Genomic DNA, 18,589 nt, shown 5'->3' on the forward strand with positions numbered 1-18,589 from the left:
GGGAAGCGGAGGAAAACAAAAAAATTTGGAAAACCCACAGAGATTTTGCCGCGAAATATCCTCCCTCCTCCTTTTCACCCTGCGAGGGGAGAGACGTGGGTAAATAGAAAAAAAAAAAAAAGAAACAGCGAACGATCAAAAAGACCGCGTGTTCATCCATCCCTTTTCCCTTTTTTTTCTTCTTCAGTCGTCTTTCGTCACGAAAGTAAAAGGAAGGCGAAGGCGAGAGATGGCAAACAAACGGGAAATTCAAAAACGTCCACGAGCCAAGGGAAATGGCAAATATAATATAAGGCTACTCCCCCCTCCCTCTCCCCTGAAAAGGTCCTACGGTCCGTTTCCGGTGCAATGGTTTATGGGGATATACTTGTCTTCTTTTTTTTTCCCCTTTTTCTCTCATTTTTTTTTTTTAGTCAACCATTGTCTCTGCACTCGCGCTTCTAACCCCCTAAGCAGCCCTACTACTTTATTCGGTATTTCAAATTTACTCCCCTATGAGAATGTCACGGGTCCCCGCGACGTGTGAACCATATAAAAGAAAATTTTTTTTTCGTATGCTCTTGCGTCTTCATGTTGGTAAACAGTAAAAAAAAAATTTAGGCGAAAGAGAAATTTTTTTTTTTTTAAATGTTCCACCATTCAACGACGACCTGACTCGAGTGGATTTTCAAAATTATTTTTCAAGTGCCACCTAATCAATGAGACTTATTGTACTTGTATATTGGGATGAGTATTTTTTTCTTATACGAGGTGTTTACGACTAGTGATATTTTTTTTTTTATGTCGATCAGAAAAGAATCATTGTTCGATATTCGTATAGGGAATTTTTTTTTTTGAATCAACGCCACTCCGACCATCTAGTTTCCAAGGGTAGTTTAACGAGTCGGTAGGGTTAGTGGTTTGTTTATAGTAATTTGAAGGCATTGAAAAAAATTAAAAAAGGGAACACGAAAATGATGGGGGAGTCACGGTGATAAATTGGGTGGAGGGGCGGGGGGGTTAGTGACCCTTCGTTCAGACTCCGAAATCTACCAGAGTCAAAACGTATACACTTTGATCCTATCCTTTTTCTCTCTTGCTCTCCCTTTAAGCCACTAGCCTCTTATTTTCGAACCATAAACCAATCGCCTCGAAGTATCCGACGATCGAAATATCGTTTGTTTTATCTGAGATCGTTTATTTCGATGTCTTTCACTAGATTTAACGATCCGTACGGTTCCGGCTATTATTACCAAGTAGCTCTTTAATATTGGAAATCGTCTAGACGTCCACTTGACTTATTCGGACTCAACGGTCACTTTTAAAAAATATTTATTAAGCTTTACGTAGGCGCAGTCGGTAAAGTAGCGAGGGTCAGAAGAGAATAATTTGGTATGTATTTTAAGGTATTACGAAAAAATATTCTACCCAACCTAACCTAACCTCATTGCTAATTATGACATATGGTCGTGATTACGCGGTCTGACGTTCTACAAGAAACGTCAGAATATTTCAAAGAACGGAAGACGAGACTTTTATCCACGACGTAACCAGTCGGCTCTTGGCGAAGAGCCAGTTGAAGGGTCACAGCCGTAAAGGTCATAGGTTAGATCCTCGTAGATCGAGTTGTAGGGTACAAGGACATTTTTTCGAAAACTCGATCATTCTTATCATACGTTCTTATCATTCGCTCTTACACATTCACCTATTAAAATGCTCGGCGTGAATATACGTGACAGGCAGTAAAAAATTATTTGAAATCTTCGTTATGCTTTTTTTTTTTCCAAAAAAAAAACCTATTTTACCTACACCGTAGACTTTATGGCGATCCTTATCTCCGTGGTAATATCCTTGTCGTCTAATCTAAGTAACCAGCGAAAGGACTCGGGACGTAAATTCGTCCGTCTCAGGGAAAGTGCCTTCTTAACTTGAAGCACCCTGTTAGGTATAAAATTTTGGTTAAAAAAATGTCCGAATGAATTTCCTGAATTTTCGATTTTAACCTGACCTCCCGAACCGTCATGTCACTATGTTCTATACTGACCGATCTTAAATCGCTCTTTGTAATGTGTTATAAAAATAAAATAAAACAGCATCCTCTATGAGGAAGCAAACGACATATAAAACCTAGTTCACATGTGGTTAAAAGGTATAGTGGCAAATAGTAACTACACGGTACTAAATATCTTTTTACGATCACAGCTCGTTTCAATGCAGCACGATATACGCCACCTGGATTGTATTCAGAAAAACAAGGCCGCCGCAACAGATTTAACTAATCATTTAATTAAATCCACGCACAGTGTTATTAAACGCAAGAGTTATTACGAGAGTAGCTTGAGAATTGTAATAAACGTATGGAAAAAGAAAAAAAAAAAGTAAATTTATTATATAAAAAAGTAATTATGATATACATTGGAAAAAAAAAAATTATATATTCAAATGTCATATATTACTAGATATCTGATATAATATTCGTTATACATATATTTATCTGCATGACTCTTAAGCCATGATCAGTCAAGTGTAAATCGCCGGAGGGGAATAAAAGACAGTTCAAAGTTCGCGCCGGGTCAACGTTGCCAAGCAATACATGTTTCATCGTTTCATCCTTCTGATTCCTCCGACGACTAAAATCGCTTGGCGTCACAAAATTTCCACTGGTCGTTCGTTTCCCTCGGTGCTCCGTTCCTTTGTTCTTTCCTCGGACGAGAAAGATGTCTGGTAAACATTGCACGGAAAATGAGAAAAAAATTAAGAACGAGTAAAATTGCCATTTCTAGTATTAAAATAGACAAGGGGTAATGCCCCATTGGTATCTGTAAAAGAAAACATTTATTTCGTCCCTTAACCTCGTTGAATCTTCTTACAGACGGAGATAGAAGATAATGACGTAACTTATTCCCAACGTATTTTCAGCGTAGGACGACAAGTGGTAAAGTTCAACATTTTAAGAGCGTCGTGACGTAAGCATAACTGATCCGTAACTGCAAGCTCGAGAATTCAAAAAGGAAAAAAAAAGAATAGATGGAATTGATAAAATTAAATATTACGGAATCACGGATCGAATTTATTTTTTTAATTTCATTTAATTCTCTCAGCAATTCCTCCTGCCCGTTAGGGAATTCGCACGCGTCGTCGTGCCTCTGCTTCGATACGTAGAAATAAGTCTGTTTTATGTACTCGCTATGGGACGCAAAGAGGAATGCGTTATCTTATAAAGCTGGAACAAGATCGTGACGTTACACGAGCCAAAGGCCTAAAGAGACTGGAATGTGGTAGGAATTACATGAAATTCATTCGTTATAAACGTATCTGAAAGAATTGACAATTAATTCCCTAGACGAAAGAGTTTTTTCTTACAACCCAATAGGCAAACGAGAGATTCATCTAAGGAAGCTAAAAATTAACTATGACGTATAAAAGATAACCTCAATCTCGCGGATACGTGCAGTTATCATAGATTTGACGTATTAACGTCTTTATATGCATCCACAATGTATATCGTGTGTATATTATTATCGTGGTCGCGTGCCGTCTCGTTATCACCTTATCGCTATTATCACGACTATCGGCCACCTAGTAACCCGCGAGATTTACACCATACAAAATTTTACCTCTGCAATACCATTTTTTCCTTAACTCCTCTGCCCAACGCGCGAAGTCGTCCGATTTTATTTTACGTTTCAAGGGTATTCAGTTTTAACGTCTCAGACGCTACCCGCACTAATCCCGGATTAAAGTTTTCCTTGCTCAAGGTTACCGGCGTGGCGGGGCGGGGCGGGGGGGCAGGCAGGCCTGCGATACCCAACTGCGACGCGTTCAGTTCTTTCGATTGCCCAACGTGAATTTTTTCTCTCCCTGTCGCCTAGTTATTCTTTTCCTTTACTTCGGGGGTTGCTTTAAGGTTACGTTGGTTTATACGCGCGACTCGTGTTTGCATTAGCTCAGCGACGCTACAGCCAGACGTCGAGATAGTACGAGCTGGTAAACAGATGTAAAGGAGGCTCGAGAGGGTGTTTGCACATTTTACGACGGCACGCAGACTGGCCTCAGTCTAACCTCACTTTTTTTTTTCTTCGCTGGAAACCTAACCTGGAACAATTACACAAAGTAAAAGGTACGACGCTCCATTGTTTAATCGTCTTTGAACCTTCTTTGAAATCAGTACCGAGTAAACGTCGATCGTACAAAAGGTACGACGGTGTCATTATTTAATCGTCGTCCAAGTACAGGGTTGTGGCCTTGTTTTAAATCAGTGTTGGACAATTTTTAAGGTTACTTTTTATTGATCGCATATGTATACGCTAGTAAGAAAATGAAGATCGGGCCGGTGCTTCTCTTTGAAATATTTTCGTCGTACGGTTGTCGTTTAACGTTTAACGGTGAAAACGAGATGACACGGGAGTGGGAAAAATTACTGCAGATTAGCCTATCTTCAAAACGGGATGAATGGACTGCGTGATTGCACTATCACTATTTCTACTCTTAGCTATCATAGCTCGTAGTACGAGCGTTTATACCGCATGCGGCCACCACCGCGATTATGGCTTTCTATCAGCATTTAAGAGTGGCATAGTAGCCTAATCTTGCGATTATAGTGCGTCGAGCAGACACCGTGCCGCTTACGTCTTCTTTCGCTCTCATTGTCTTTTTATCCTTTTATATCTCTCTCTATGCCACTGCCACGGACACTCTCTTTTCTGTATTACTTCTCACTGTACATCTATATACTTGACTCACCGGTCTCTGATCTCTTACTGTACATTGGTATCGACTATATTTTGATCTTACCTCATTCCGTTGTCAGTCACCGTATTCGGTCGCCTGCATGAATCATATGGAAGAAAAAGCGAATTTTCACTGCAGCCAACCTGGCACGCCTTCAGGAAGGGGATTTTAAAATTTTCTGTAACGGAGGACGGATCGATCTCATGTATAAATCTATCGACGCACCAATATGTATAGTGAGTAGCGTAGTTTGAATTTTAATTATTTTTATTTTTTTTTCAAAATAGACCATCTTTATTCAGTCTTTTTTTTACGTAGTACAATGCAATGCAGATATGTATTTTTGGATAGATTTTATTTTATTGCTTTTCAATTTTGCAACATAGCTTTCGGTCCTCACGTGTTTTTGCTAACTAGATCGGCCTCGGGGCTACCTTGACGTTCGTCGTCGTCATCCTCGGCGCACCTGGTACTTTGTCCTCTCTCTCTTTCAGGTCTTATCGGGAATAGGCAGAGCACACCCTTACTCTTGTATATGAGGTTTATTGCCTATTCGTATATAGCAGCTAGCACCTAACCTCTACTGTACGATCTTATACCTTAGACTAACCTTTGCTACAATGGTCGGGCTTGTTTTCCGGCGACTTTTAGCGTAACGACATTATTTCACTTACCTGCCTATACTCTTATACGTTTCGCGTTCTTATCGGACATATTTTCGAAAGGGGTTCTCAATCTACTTTGATATCTGATTTGTCTTCTTTTTTTTTAGTCAATTCTTACTGTACCGCTCGCGTATAAAGAGTTCATTGAAAATCTTTGAAAATCTACCGCATTACGAATATCGATACGTGGCGCATCCACTCGGTTCATTGCGGATGACAGAGACTGTTTTTGTAGTGACTCCAGAAGATAACGGATTCGACCTCTGACCTCGCTATACAAAACCTCTTCCGCTCGTTCCTCTTAAACCACCAATAACGTAGAAGTTCTTGTTAGAAATTTCTTTTATGTAATTTATATATTATATTATTAACCAATTTTTTTTTTTTATATTCACTCGAACAGAACCGGAAGTCAAAATCTGTCAGACTTTCAGCTGTATAGAGTCTACGATTGTTTTGGGCAATTGTTTCGGACATCGAAAGACGAACGTTCTATTTACTTTGATTCTAAAAATTCTTTTTGTCGAAAAAGTTGGGATGACTGCTGATTAGAATGGCAGGTTATGTGGTTAGGTAATAATGAATTTTTCAAAATTGTATTTTATTTTCTTATCAATTACAAGATTTTGATGTTTCTGTCTCTTTTATTTTTCATTTTTTAATAGGCCTCGTGACAACTTTTGAAAATTTGTATATATGATAATTTACATTATTGACAGGTGACGTTATTCTCTTCCTGATGGATTGAAGTAGTGGGTTGGTAATTTTTTTTCATAATGTTGGCAACAGTGTAATTTATCATTACAATTAATCAGTTCCCGAACGGCTTGAATTGTTTTAGGTTAGAATTGCATTGTGGGTACGTGTCGTCGATGACTTATTATACTTTGTTTACCGAGCCAAGAGAAAAATTGGCATAATAAGCTAACTTTACAATTGGCGACTTAATTAACAGTGGATAATCGTGGTTAATTATATACGGTGCAAGGAAAACAATTCTTAATTCATAGTCGCAATATTGCGTGACCTGCGTCGACGCGGTTCAAAGAGGTAGCGAGTGAGACGTTATCGTGCGAGCTTGTCGATGATGAAGCTCGTTTGAAAACAGCGGTTTGCAGCCAGGGAGAACCGAGCGCTGTGTCGAACGTGGAAATTTCTTTTCAGAATATTCCTGAGCGTCGAAAACAAAAATAAGGAGCCAAGAGAAACAGCTTCGTTTATTACGTACCACTGCGCGGACGCTGCCGTCGGAAAAATATGTTTTGTAAGGGCTCGAGACAGCGTGGACGATAAGAGGAACAAAAAAATATGTTTGCACTTTCACTCTCGTGGACTTTAATCGATGATTTATTCGGACATCAAGAACCTTTACCCCGTACTTTACAAATAAATACTCCCTACTATTATGTCTAGACAGCAACTTACGTCGGCTATACCTAACCTAATTTAAAATCGAGCTAGACCGACGCGCCCGGGCTGTCTACGAAACCGTACTACGTTAATCACGACAAGTACCATTATATTGACTGAGTAAAAGATTAAATGACAATTCCTTTTTATAAATGATTTTATAATTTATTTACTTCGTTTTTACAAATTTATATCGAGTCTTCTTCCTTTTTTATTATCTTCACTGTGCATCGTACTGATTTACGTAGTAGCAAGCTTTACATCGTTACTGATTTGAATTACGTAGAAAATTCAAACGCACTTTTGACAGTTGGTTACAATCGATGCGGCTGTTGCGATCTATTGTGGTATTATTCGGCGGAGTGAATTTTTATTTAAAGTAATTATTGTATGATATACAATAATGATAACGCACGATTTTTTATTAACGATACAGTACAGAGTACCTGCTTGTGATTTTTCTTAGAGCCGTACAGACGCCTTGCTAATTGTCAGCAATTTCTTTTAATCGTATGATTAATCGGGGTCGTGGCTTATTGTTGGCATCGACTCGGCAGCATCGGACAACAATTATGCGTATGCTCAGTGATAAGGAATAATCTATTTCAACGGAACTGCACAATTGTTTGGGTTTGCGCGTGCGCGAACAGAGACGAACGTAAGGAATCGACGTAGAAACGTTTTATGTACGAATTGTGTGACAAGATCGAAGAAGAGAGTTGAGGTTGTCTGGAAGTTATTAAAAAAATATGTTTTTTTATTGAATTCACAATTATACCGTAGAGAGGGGGGTACTGATAATTTAATGAGCCTGACCTCTCCAATTCGATTAGGTAACGTCAATAAGGTCAGCTGAATGTTAAATCCTTGATAAATACATTGTCACTATCGTTTCTTAACAACGTGCCTAACATTTTGTCAATGGCACGCGAACAATTACTTTCATTATAAATAATATTCTATCGACATGTATACCGAAAAAAAAAGGTAACCAAGTCAGGAAATCGATAATAAATCATTTATTATACATTTAACGTTATATTTTTATTGAAATCAAATAATCATTTCCAGCAATTGTAAAATGACGATTCAAGCTTGGAACCGATCAGTCATCGTAAGTCGACCAGTCAGTGGTTCATGGGTTTGAGAAAGTTTATTGACTTCGGTGGTACTCGATCTACTACGTGATACAATTGTGATATTAAAAAATTTTTTTTTTGAATAAAAACGAACTAACCGTTTAAATAGAAAAATCTTGAATAAACTTGAAATCCGATAATCAGTGGTCTTGATGACAGTTGACCCACGACACTCGATGATTATAAATAATATTTTTATCTTGCCGAGGGGAGCAACTTGCGAACCGATTCTCAGTGTATACTTTCTTTTTTTTTCTTTTCACTTATTTTCTCTCCTTTCTTCGTCACGCACTCGGACAATCATCTCCTCGCCTCTCTTACTTCTGGTCCCACGGGTACATTGTGTGTGCCGGCAGAGTCCATCTGCGTGCGTATGCGCCACCAGTAGGAGATAAGGGCCTGTGGCTATTTTCGTAACGTACTGGCTAGCAACAGCTCTCAAGGGGGTAGCCATTAATGGCTAAATTAAATGAATTTAATGAAATTTAGTGTATAAGAATTTTGTAGGTTAGGAGAATCAAGACAGACAACAATATTGTCCTCCAAGTTGATCTCGATGTGGAAATCGATCGGATTGGGACGATGTAATTTATCGTCGGGTCCTAACGTGTAATATTTCTTTTTTTTAGTACTGGAGTACGTTGAGAATTCGCCCGAACCAACGTCCCAGGTTCTGGCCGAGTGCAGGGACGACGCTACGGGCTTGGATGTCACTAGGAGAACGATCAAAGTCGAGAGGGACCAGGATCAGGGAGTTGAGGAGAGACAGCAACATCAACAACAGCAGTTGAACTACGCCGGCGCGGATGAAGGCGGGAATGGCGTGGGCGTGCTGGAGGCGGGTCAACCGGAAATGGAAAATGGCGCCCTGGTGGAGTCGACCGGAGCTGAGACCGTGGCAATTCCCGTTAGGACTGAGCACGAGGAGGACGCCAGTGCCACCTATACTCTTCATCAGCTCGGATACCATTCCGGTCACATAATTCATGAGAGGTATAGGCTTTTCGTGCTTGTAAAATATGACACTGCAAGTTCATTCGTGATGAACGGTGAATTTTATAAAATCATATAACCCCCTGACCTTGAAAAAAAAGTTTCATATATATAGAAAAGTAGCGTTGAATTTAAGGGGTAAGAAAAAAATTTTGATTTTTTCTCAAATCTTTATTCTTTTAAGGACCTACGTTTCTGAAGAATCTTGCCAATACACTGAAAGTGATCTTCGGGAAGATCAGCGACATCAACATCACTCCCACCACCATCATCATCACGATCATCAGCATCACCATCAGCAGGCTCAGTACGGTCAGCTTGGGGCGGGAGAGGTCCCGGTTCCCGAAGGAGGGGATAGCCGCCACCCGACGGAGGCCTCTGTCCCGCCAGAGGGAAACCGTAGCACCAGTCACATGCCTCACTCGACGATGCATCGGTACGGAACAGAGACGCTCTCCCCGACGGATCATCAGCAGCACCACCTGTCGGATCCTCATACTCTGAGTGTTCATCGTCACCTGGAGGAGCACCATCATCATCACCACCATCACCAGGAGACGGACGAGGACGTGGAACGCGTGAACAGTATAACGGCTGCTATGAGGGGCGCACGAGGTGACTTCACCCTGGGAGCTGTGCTCTTTCCGAATCTGACGGGCAGCGGCGGAGCCGGTACCCAGTCTGGGAACGGTAGTGGGGGCAATCCTCATCATCACCTGGAGGACGTACTCCCGGAGGATCCGTATCTTCAGCACCAGATTCGCGCCGGTGGTGGCTCTGCCTCGGCCGGTGGGGTCTCGCCACCGGTTCGCACTGGCAGTTCACCAGGTAGCAGTAGGAGTCCTCACGATGATCAGGACATGTCATCGCCCCATAGGCACCCTGGACAAAATGACGGCGGGTACAGTCCTACCGATCAGGGAAGACTTCAGAGCTTCACTCATCTCACGGCGATGCAACCTCCTCCGTCGGTTCAGACCAATCACAATCTTCAGGACGCCGACAGGGTCTCCGATCAGTTGTACATGGAGAGTATTTACAATCATCATCCTGGTGGGACGCCGCATCATCATCAGGATCACGAGCAGGCTACTTCTACACCCTATTCGCCTACCGGACCACTCTCCAGGTTAGTGGACTGTATCGTACGGTGGATTTCTGTGGGGGGGTCACGGGGGTGTATCCTTCGACCTTTGGCTAGGGTCACGGCAACGGTTTCTCAACAGTGAGGTGTTCTTATCGTGTACTTGATCTGCGGTGTGGCTCTGATTACGTGACGGGTTGATTACGAATTAGGTATTTACCCACTGCATCCCTGTACCTGTAAGTCAAAGAATTTGGGAATTTTTTATTTATGTCGCGACGTACACGTGCACTTTTTTTTTTCATAATTGACCAAAACTTTTAAGTGGACTGTGTCCTATTTTTTATTTTTTTCGAAAATTTTTGTTTTTTTTTATTTACTTCAGGGTGGTCCAAATTTTGGTTTATTTTTATATTTTGTTTTGAGGGTTGCTTATTTTTTTGTTTTAACATTAGTCTGTCCGTCGCGATTCGGCGTGTGTCTTTCTTTCGTTTTATTACGGATTATTTTTTTTTTTTCAAAATGGCCAAAAGCTCGCAATACTGTGCCGACACACGCACAATAGCGAAAAGGAACACGTCACGTCGTTGCTGCGCAAAAATATTTGCTTATAAGCTTAAGGACCAGGTCCTGTGTGTCTAGGCGATACACTAAACCAAACCGATGATGGAAATGATGCCCACTTGGAAGACCTATACTAACATTTTGTGAAAGAGGACAGTGTTTCGTGTTTGTTGATTCCCATGGGTAGCGCGCGCGCGCGCGCGCGCCGCCCATCAAAATTAGGCAAACTCCGCAAGTTCGTAGAGTCCATGGAAAGGAAAGAAAAAAGTGGAAACAAAATACCCGTCATCCCCCAGTCGATAAAATTATGCCCACGGGGATACCCTGAGAGAGAAAAAAGAACTATTAGACAGCCTTATAATTCTTATCGTATATCCACGGACGTTTATCCGATGTACTACTGTGCCGATAACCATAATAATCATAAACGAGTCGCAATCCATTTGTTCAAGGCAAATATTAATGAACGAGGAGAAAAAAAAAGTGACGCTTTAATACCAACTTTAACGTGTCACAATTCCAGCCATTGCGCAACTGTCACTATATCGACAGAATTGCCCTCATTTTCAATGCTTGAGCATTTATTTATTCTTAATTTGCCTAGTAGCCTCTTATTTTTTTAATGGTCTAAATAAATCAAGGTTCAATCGTCAGTCGTACCAAATGTATACAGACTATATAGGGTGATTCAGGAATATTGCACCAGGGTAGTTTTACCATAGAACTCAAATACAGTACAGTCTATTTCAATTGGTCCGATTGTTTGAAAAATCCCTAAAGAATTTGAATTTAGTCTGAATTTTTTTTTTTATTATACAAGGATGATTCGTTACGATTGTCATTTGAAGAAAAATGTGAAAAATTTCTATAGACTGTCTTTGGTATGTTTCATTATTGCAAAGTGAATTTACGTAGTTTGATGACAGAGGTTGTATTTTTTTTATATTATCCATATTATATATCTATATAGATATTCATGGCCACGTGGAATAAATGCTTGCGCAATATATATATATATATATACGCGGCACGTGCACTCGGAGACTTTTGGCTGTTTATTATTATTTCTTATTTTTGTTTACAAAGACGAAACGAAACAACAGGGTCGATGAGCTCCTGCAGTTGTTCGGCCGAGCGAGAGACGGGAAAAAAAAGTTCCCCTCGATTCCTCATAATCATCAGAGTCAAACGCAGAAGTACAACAGAGAATCCATAATTGGTTGCTTCACCTCAAAGGCACTTGGCGACATTAATTGCTTCAGACACTCATAATCATTACTAACCTCAACGGTCATTGATCCCCAGTGCAAAAGTCCCTAGGGCATTATCACAATGAATCTGCCTTTTTAAAATACCACCATGCTACGCCAATGAAAATTGTACTGTACAAAGCAGTATTTAAAAAAAGTAGAAAAAGAATCTGTATAAATTTCCCTCTTCGTTGTACAAATGAAAGAAATAGTCTCGTTGCGTCAGTCTCAATCTATAAAATATTCCCTTACGTTTATTCTCGGAATATTTAGAGTGGCTGAAAAAAATAGGTTTTAAGATGAAAAAAAAAGCGATGTCTAGGTCAATGAATCAGTATCCACATCTACACTGTTGGGTCTGCAAGAAGTGGCCGGCCCAGCCGTAAAGTCGAGTCGCCCGGGTGGTCGTTGAGAGTTTCAGTGGTAAAATGGGTCCCCGTGTAAAGGAGCCTAGTATAAGGCTTCGGAGCAAGAAAGTGGGAGAGCTGGAGGTGACATGGAGGTGGTTAGGAGACTCGTTCGTACGTTCGACGGTTTGGCTCGGATACGAGGGAGGGAGGGATAAACCCTGGCTGGCCACCTTCGAGGGCCCAGCACGTCTGCCGCCGCCGCCGCCGCGCCATTCCGGCGCTGGTTTCATGCACTCTGCTGATTCGAGTCAGTTCTTGTCTGTTCGGTGACAGATACGGGAGGACCTGTACACATTGAACGTTTATTATTATCTCCCACTCTCGTTTTCCCTTCTTCTCTTGGTAGGCGCTCTTGTGTTTTCTTCCTTCTTTCTCACTCTCTCTCTCTCTCTCTCTACTCTATCCCTTTGAAACTCCTACGCGTTTTAAATTTCTTATCGTTCGCTCTCGTTACCTACGACGATATACCAGAAGCGCCAAGGAAGAGGAGAACTTCTCGAAAGGGAAACTGTGAACTTAAGCACGGAATTCTCACCAGTGAAGACTGTCATTTGTCCGGTATCTTCGGTCGTCGGAATGCAGTGAGTTTTGATGTATTACTTTGACAGATAATATATTTATCTTGTTGGTTTATCATATGACGAAGTTAATCGAAAGTTGATTTTTTCTTATTCTGTCATTTATTCAGATGAATTTGTTTATATTACTTTCTTTTTGCGTGGATCTTTTTTTTTCTTTCTTTTGCTAGATTATGGCTCTTTCGTTATTTCGCTACTGGAGCCACCCGTGCTTGAGACTGGTCGATGTATTTTTATATTCTCTCAGTATTGTAGCGTTATCATTGCGATTTTCTTGAAATGGAAACTTGTCTGTCAATCAGTTGGAAAACAATGTACGTAATTGTATTTGTTCGTAATGTAACTCAGTTTCCCTTCTGCTGCGCACCCCGATCCTCGAACACGATCGAACTATTCTAATCTGAGACGTAGCAAACAAGCTGGTTGTTTGGGAAATAAAAGAAATAATTAGATTCTTTAACTTATCGGGTCCTCCGTTGAAAGCGCCTTGCGTATCGTCTGCTTTGTCGACTGTGTTTATTTCTTTGCCATTTTTTTCTTCTGCCTTCATTTCAGGAAAATTCTTTATCCGTAAGACCATAGATGCAAGTATTGTAGATATGCTTCACTTTTGTGATTCCGTTTTTTTTTTTTTTCTTTTTTTCTTATCAAAAAGAGACTATTCGCTGCTCTTATTTCCTATTGGATACCGATCCAAGAATCAGTCTCTTTTTTTTTGTGTCCAGATAGCAAAAGCTTCGAACAAACTTTCGGTACCCTTAATCTATGAACGTTTAACTGGAAACTTGGTGGATATACCTAGGGACAAATATTTGTTTGGTTTTTTTTTTTCTCGAAAGTTTATTTCCGTGTATACTTATATCTATTGAGTGAAAGAAACACCCTGCCGTTTCACCACCTCCTTGTACCCTTAACGCGTTAGAAGATCAGTGGTATCTTTGTGAGACACGATGTGACTAAGTAAATATGAAATAGTGCCCTACTTTATCTGTCTCCACCATATAGCTGATATCTACCGTTCCTCAGGATTATCAGGAACTGCCGAACCTGAGGTAGAAGCAGGCAGGAACATTATTGTACGGAAAATATTTGTAGGTAAAGTCGTAGACTTAAAAAATATATTCAGATAGGCGTAGGAGCAAAAACTTGCATAGGTTATCGTTATACTTTCTAGTGCAGATTTACCAGTGTTTCCTAACCTTAAAAAAAGACGTGTTTTATATCCACAACCATTTCGTGTAGCGTTTGTCATTTTTATACGATATCAATCGAGAACTGAAAAATTCTTTACCCTCCATGTCTGACTATCGCGTCCGCATGAATTCGTTCGTTCCTCTCGCAAGTGAATATAACGTGAGAATCATTTTATCAGCTCTCGAGGATTCAGATAGTCAGTTTGTCCCGGGGCCTATAACCTCGGCTCCGCCAAGACTGTCATATTGCATTTCGCGGATTCTGCACTCTTACCCAGTGAAGAACCTCTGGTTAGGCGAAATTCCTGGGAATTCATAACCAAGATGGATGACACGGATTTACGCGTTTGATAATTTGCTTACGTAAAGATTCTTTTTTTTTTGTTTCTTTCGAAACAATCAATAGTCTCGTTAAATATTATTTTCAACATTTTGATCTCACTATTCACATTGATTACGCGGTCCATTGTGCTAATGAGACTTTTTATTTATTGAATTTGATTCACGACTCGGTAGCGCGGCCGCGCATGCGCACAGGGCCAGAAGGGTTGATTATAGTATGGCGGTCATTGAGAGAGTGGCAATGATTCTTAGAAGCAACACGAGATCCATTATTAAGCTCGTCGTTATTGTATAAGTTACACAAGGCCCACTCGTATGTAAACTCATACGAGTGCCCGAGGTGAAGGCACGTACGTAGAAAGTGTAGGCTCCTTCGATTCTCGCTAATAGAATCTGTCTCCGTTACTGCGTCCCGACGTGGAATACCGAGCTGCGCATGCGCGACGGCGGCCATGTTGGAAAATTCGTAAGATTTCTCCGTACGATCGAACGAAGCTAGAAAAGCTTGACGAGCCCGGATGCGACGTTCTGTCATTAGTTAAGGAAGACTCATTAAGTCTTTGCCGTGCGGTTACGCCAATGGAACCTTAGGAACAAGGTGCACTTTGTACAAAGAACGGAAACTCTCTAAACGCGTGCCTCGACTGCATCCTTTCCGCTTCCTTCTCATGTGCAAAAGGTACGAGAATTCATTCTAACGGAGTGACGAGTCCAACATGCTCGGCTCGTCTCTCCCGTAAGAATTGACATTTGCATTAGCCACTCGTTCTTCCTCCTATTCTACATCTCGTGAACCCAGTTCCTTTCCCAATAGGTTACAAGATACACATCCGATACAAGAAGAACCGCTAGTCTCAACATGACGTTCCGCATATATATATATATATATATATAGCCGAGAACACAATACTGACGAGCTAACGAAAAATCAGACCTAGAAAGAAATGCAATTCGACACCATGATTCATGCATCTCGACACCACGTGCTCTTCCTCGAATCATAATGCCATAGCCGAGAACACAATACTGACGAGCTAACGGTTACAAGATACACATCCGATACAAGAAGAACCGCTAGTCTCAACATGACGTTCCGCATATATATATATATATATATATAGCCGAGAACACAATACTGACGAGCTAACGAAAAATCAGACCTAGAAAGAAATGCAATTCGACACCATGATTCATGCATCTCGACACCACGTGCTCTTCCTCGAATCATAATGCCAAATCACGGAAGCGTCATCGAGTTACATTTAATTACACTGTTTAATCATCCAGTCAATTCCTTTTATGTTTTGTCAGCATTTATAAACCGTACGACCTGTCCCAATGCGTAAAGTCATATTAGACGAGTGAAAAAGTGCTTCGAACGATTTATCATGACTCTTTGCGACAATCGACTTGGGTAGGCATCTTTTGAAGGCTGGTATTAGTCATTGAGGAATTCTCGTCAAAAATAGAAATCCTAGTCTCCTCTAACTACCTGCTGACACTTGGAATCCTTGTAGAATTTGAAAAATCTCCAGTGAGTAAAATTTTCCTTTTTTTTTTTAACTCTCCTTACAGTCATATCTGTTCAGGGCTGATAAACGATTTAAGTGCGAGCTCTACCTTGTTTTTGCCAATTGTTTTTAAGTGCCGAGGGACGAGTATTCTTTAAAGGCCACTTACGAATCATCGAGATGACTCGTGGAGAAGACTTTGAGCACGTTTCAATACAATGGAACGTGCCAAGCTACCGCAGAGGCATTCAAGGTCGGATCAGTATTGACACCCAAACGAACGTTTCTTCGTGTCTGGTTTATCTCGGTGCCACGAATGTGTTTTTTTCTTTCTTTATTGCACTCTGTGCACTTCAAGGGTACGTATATACGTATATATGCACCTTACAAAGTTTTCCGATAAGAATTCACTTCTCTACCATTTCTCTTGGCATTTATCAATAGTCGTCCTTAAATCTCGTCTAGGTCCGCCGTTACACTGCCATTACTACTCTCTTCCCGGTACTCTTGGGGAGGTCGCGTGCTCTACGAGGAATCCCGGTCACTCTCGAGACTCGAAATTCAAAAATAGATAAGACTCCAAAGAGCTTTTTAAAATAAGAGCGGTCAACGTGCAGTCCTCTGGACTTGTGCCACCTTCTCGCATAGCGTAGACATTACGGCGACGGCTTTCAGGTAGCTCCGGGTGTAGCGGCCACAGGGGCTCTACGGTCTCAAATGCTAATGGTAATGGAGAAATTGTGTTTACTGGACGGTTCGACTACTTGGGAGGCAATCTTGGGGCACGCGCCCGCATTCGAGAAGCAACTTGCGTAATTCCGGTCTCCCGCGAGGCTTACTTCCGTTTTTGACCTAACACGTGTCACAATATAGAACTTTAGCATTGCCTTTGACATCCGCAGATGTGGCGCAGATAAGGAATGACTTTACAGACATTCTTGTGATTCTTTGTGGGAGTTGAAATATGTTTTTTTTTTCAACATTTTTCGATTTTAATATTCAGGTAAAATTTTGCAAAATTCCTCTTTATGGGTGTTTTGAGTTATTTCACAGGGACACTTTGTCCCGTAGCTTGCGCCATTGCAATTTTGACTTATCGATCAGACTCTGTAATTGATGTCGGTATTCCAAGTAATCCCATGGGCCTGGGCGGTTTTGCATCTGCGAGCTGAGCGTAATTAGATCTACCGTCTCAATATCAATTCCAATGATCATTTATACATTGAATATTCATGACAAATTCTATTATCACATTGCAGTCCCTCCCTCTATCGCACCATGAGTGGCATGGGTGCCATAACCGGTAGTTCTGGCGCTGGTACCGGATACGGTCTTCCCTACATGACCAGCAGCCCTCCTGAGCTCTCAGCATCCTCCCAGCAGCTCTGGTCGACCGAAGGTAAAAAGTCTTGTTTATTAATATTATATAAAAGTTATTTACCGATAATACACAAGCAACGTGTTCAATATATTTTCATTTAGTTTCAGGACTCAGCACGTCTCTTCCTTCCATATCGGAGAACTACGGTAGCAATAAGTCCGGGGCAAACGGAATCAACCAAAGTCTACCGGCGTTCTCCCAGCCGTTTGGCGACAGACCTACTTTTCGTGGGTACAGTCCACCCTACTCTTCCCAACAGCCCACGGCCGGCACCGTTAGCGTCAGCGGGAACGATACCGCTGCCTGGGGTTACGCGCCATCCACCAGAGAAGCTCTGAGCTCACCGTACGGTAGCGTCAGGACGATCTCCAGGAGACAGTCCTCCACGACCCCCAACGCGGTCAGGCATCAACTTAGCGCAGCGGCTAGCTTAACGGCCAGTGAGTAATGTCTCTTGCCCGTTCACTCTCTCTCTCTCTCTCTCTCTCTTTCTTTCTTTAGGATATGCACTAGCTCTATACTCGTCGATAATTGGATGACGGAACGAATAATTGACTCCTGGCGTCTTCGTGTACCTTCCTGTGCTCGTCTTGGCTGAACAACGGAGTAACGTCCATCCCACACGCATCCTGAGACCTCGCCAATTCATCTCCTTCTCCTGAGGATCCTGCCACGTGCTCGCGCCAACGCGCTCAACTGTGTTTTCCTTTGGCTGACACGTCGAACGACACGAACCAGCGGAAACGCCCGGGTATTCGCGCCGTCCGAGGAATCATTTGTTTGTAACCCAGACGTGACATACTCTCACGACTGAGATTAGCGAATCTGAATTCCGTGCGTCCTTGGCGTTTCGACGTCGTATCAGGAAACTGATTCGACCAATCGGGAAGACTCGGTGTACACGTGGTCGTTGTCACGCGGTCGCTGAGCATGCGCGATATCGTGACGAATGCTGCGAGTTCGTACTGAGCTTCCGCGACAGGACTCGGGGATCACAGATTCGTTTACCTCGGACCTCCTAATGGCATGCCGGTATCCTTTGTGGGACTTTTCTTTTTTTATGGGACTCGAGCTTAGGGCTTTTCGATGGCGCTAAGAGAACCTTTTGGACCTCGTGAGAGGGCCCTGGGTAACCAGACTTTTTAACGTTACTCACGTGCGTGCGTGGAAACTGTCAAAGCTGATCTTACTGTGGCCGTACTTACGGCGCTTCACGGCTCCTTTCGGTACTATGGGATTTTGAGCGAGAGCAGACTTTGCCTTGGGTTATTAGTTATGGTGCGGCCTGTTTCTCGAGGGCGTTTTCAAACGGTACCGATTAAACCTCCAGGCACTATAATGCAACTCGAGGACCGTATG

At 41.8% G+C, this 18,589-nt stretch overlaps 1 protein-coding gene and 2 long non-coding RNA genes across 5 annotated transcripts in view; 2 read left to right on the forward strand and 1 right to left on the reverse strand.

Annotated features, from left to right (window-relative positions):
- Nucleotides 1-18,589, forward strand: part of LOC107263966 (box A-binding factor) — a 43,244-nt gene that overhangs the window by 13,484 nt on the left and 11,171 nt on the right. For all 3 annotated transcript variants that reach the window (XM_015731704.2, XM_015731706.2, XM_015731707.2), the window contains exons 2-5: nucleotides 8,554-8,917; nucleotides 9,102-10,046; nucleotides 17,109-17,248; nucleotides 17,332-17,670. In XM_015731704.2, the coding sequence (XP_015587190.1) occupies nucleotides 8,554-8,917; nucleotides 9,102-10,046; nucleotides 17,109-17,248; nucleotides 17,332-17,670 (1,788 nt within the window). The remainder of the gene's footprint in view (nucleotides 1-8,553; nucleotides 8,918-9,101; nucleotides 10,047-17,108; nucleotides 17,249-17,331; nucleotides 17,671-18,589) is intronic.
- Nucleotides 2,450-5,298, reverse strand: LOC112493841. The gene is made up of 3 exons (XR_003058720.1): nucleotides 5,111-5,298; nucleotides 4,774-4,888; nucleotides 2,450-2,700 (listed from the first exon to the last, which is right to left on the reverse strand). It is a non-coding gene; the product is annotated as an uncharacterized LOC112493841 (long non-coding RNA).
- Nucleotides 15,444-16,769, forward strand: LOC112493843. Its single transcript, XR_003058723.1, has 3 exons — nucleotides 15,444-15,872; nucleotides 15,984-16,208; nucleotides 16,315-16,769. It is a non-coding gene; the product is annotated as an uncharacterized LOC112493843 (long non-coding RNA).

Source organism: Cephus cinctus, unplaced genomic scaffold, assembly GCF_000341935.2.
Source record: "Cephus cinctus unplaced genomic scaffold, Ccin1 Ccin1_scaffold0168, whole genome shotgun sequence".
Lineage (NCBI taxonomy): Eukaryota > Metazoa > Arthropoda > Insecta > Hymenoptera > Cephidae > Cephus > Cephus cinctus.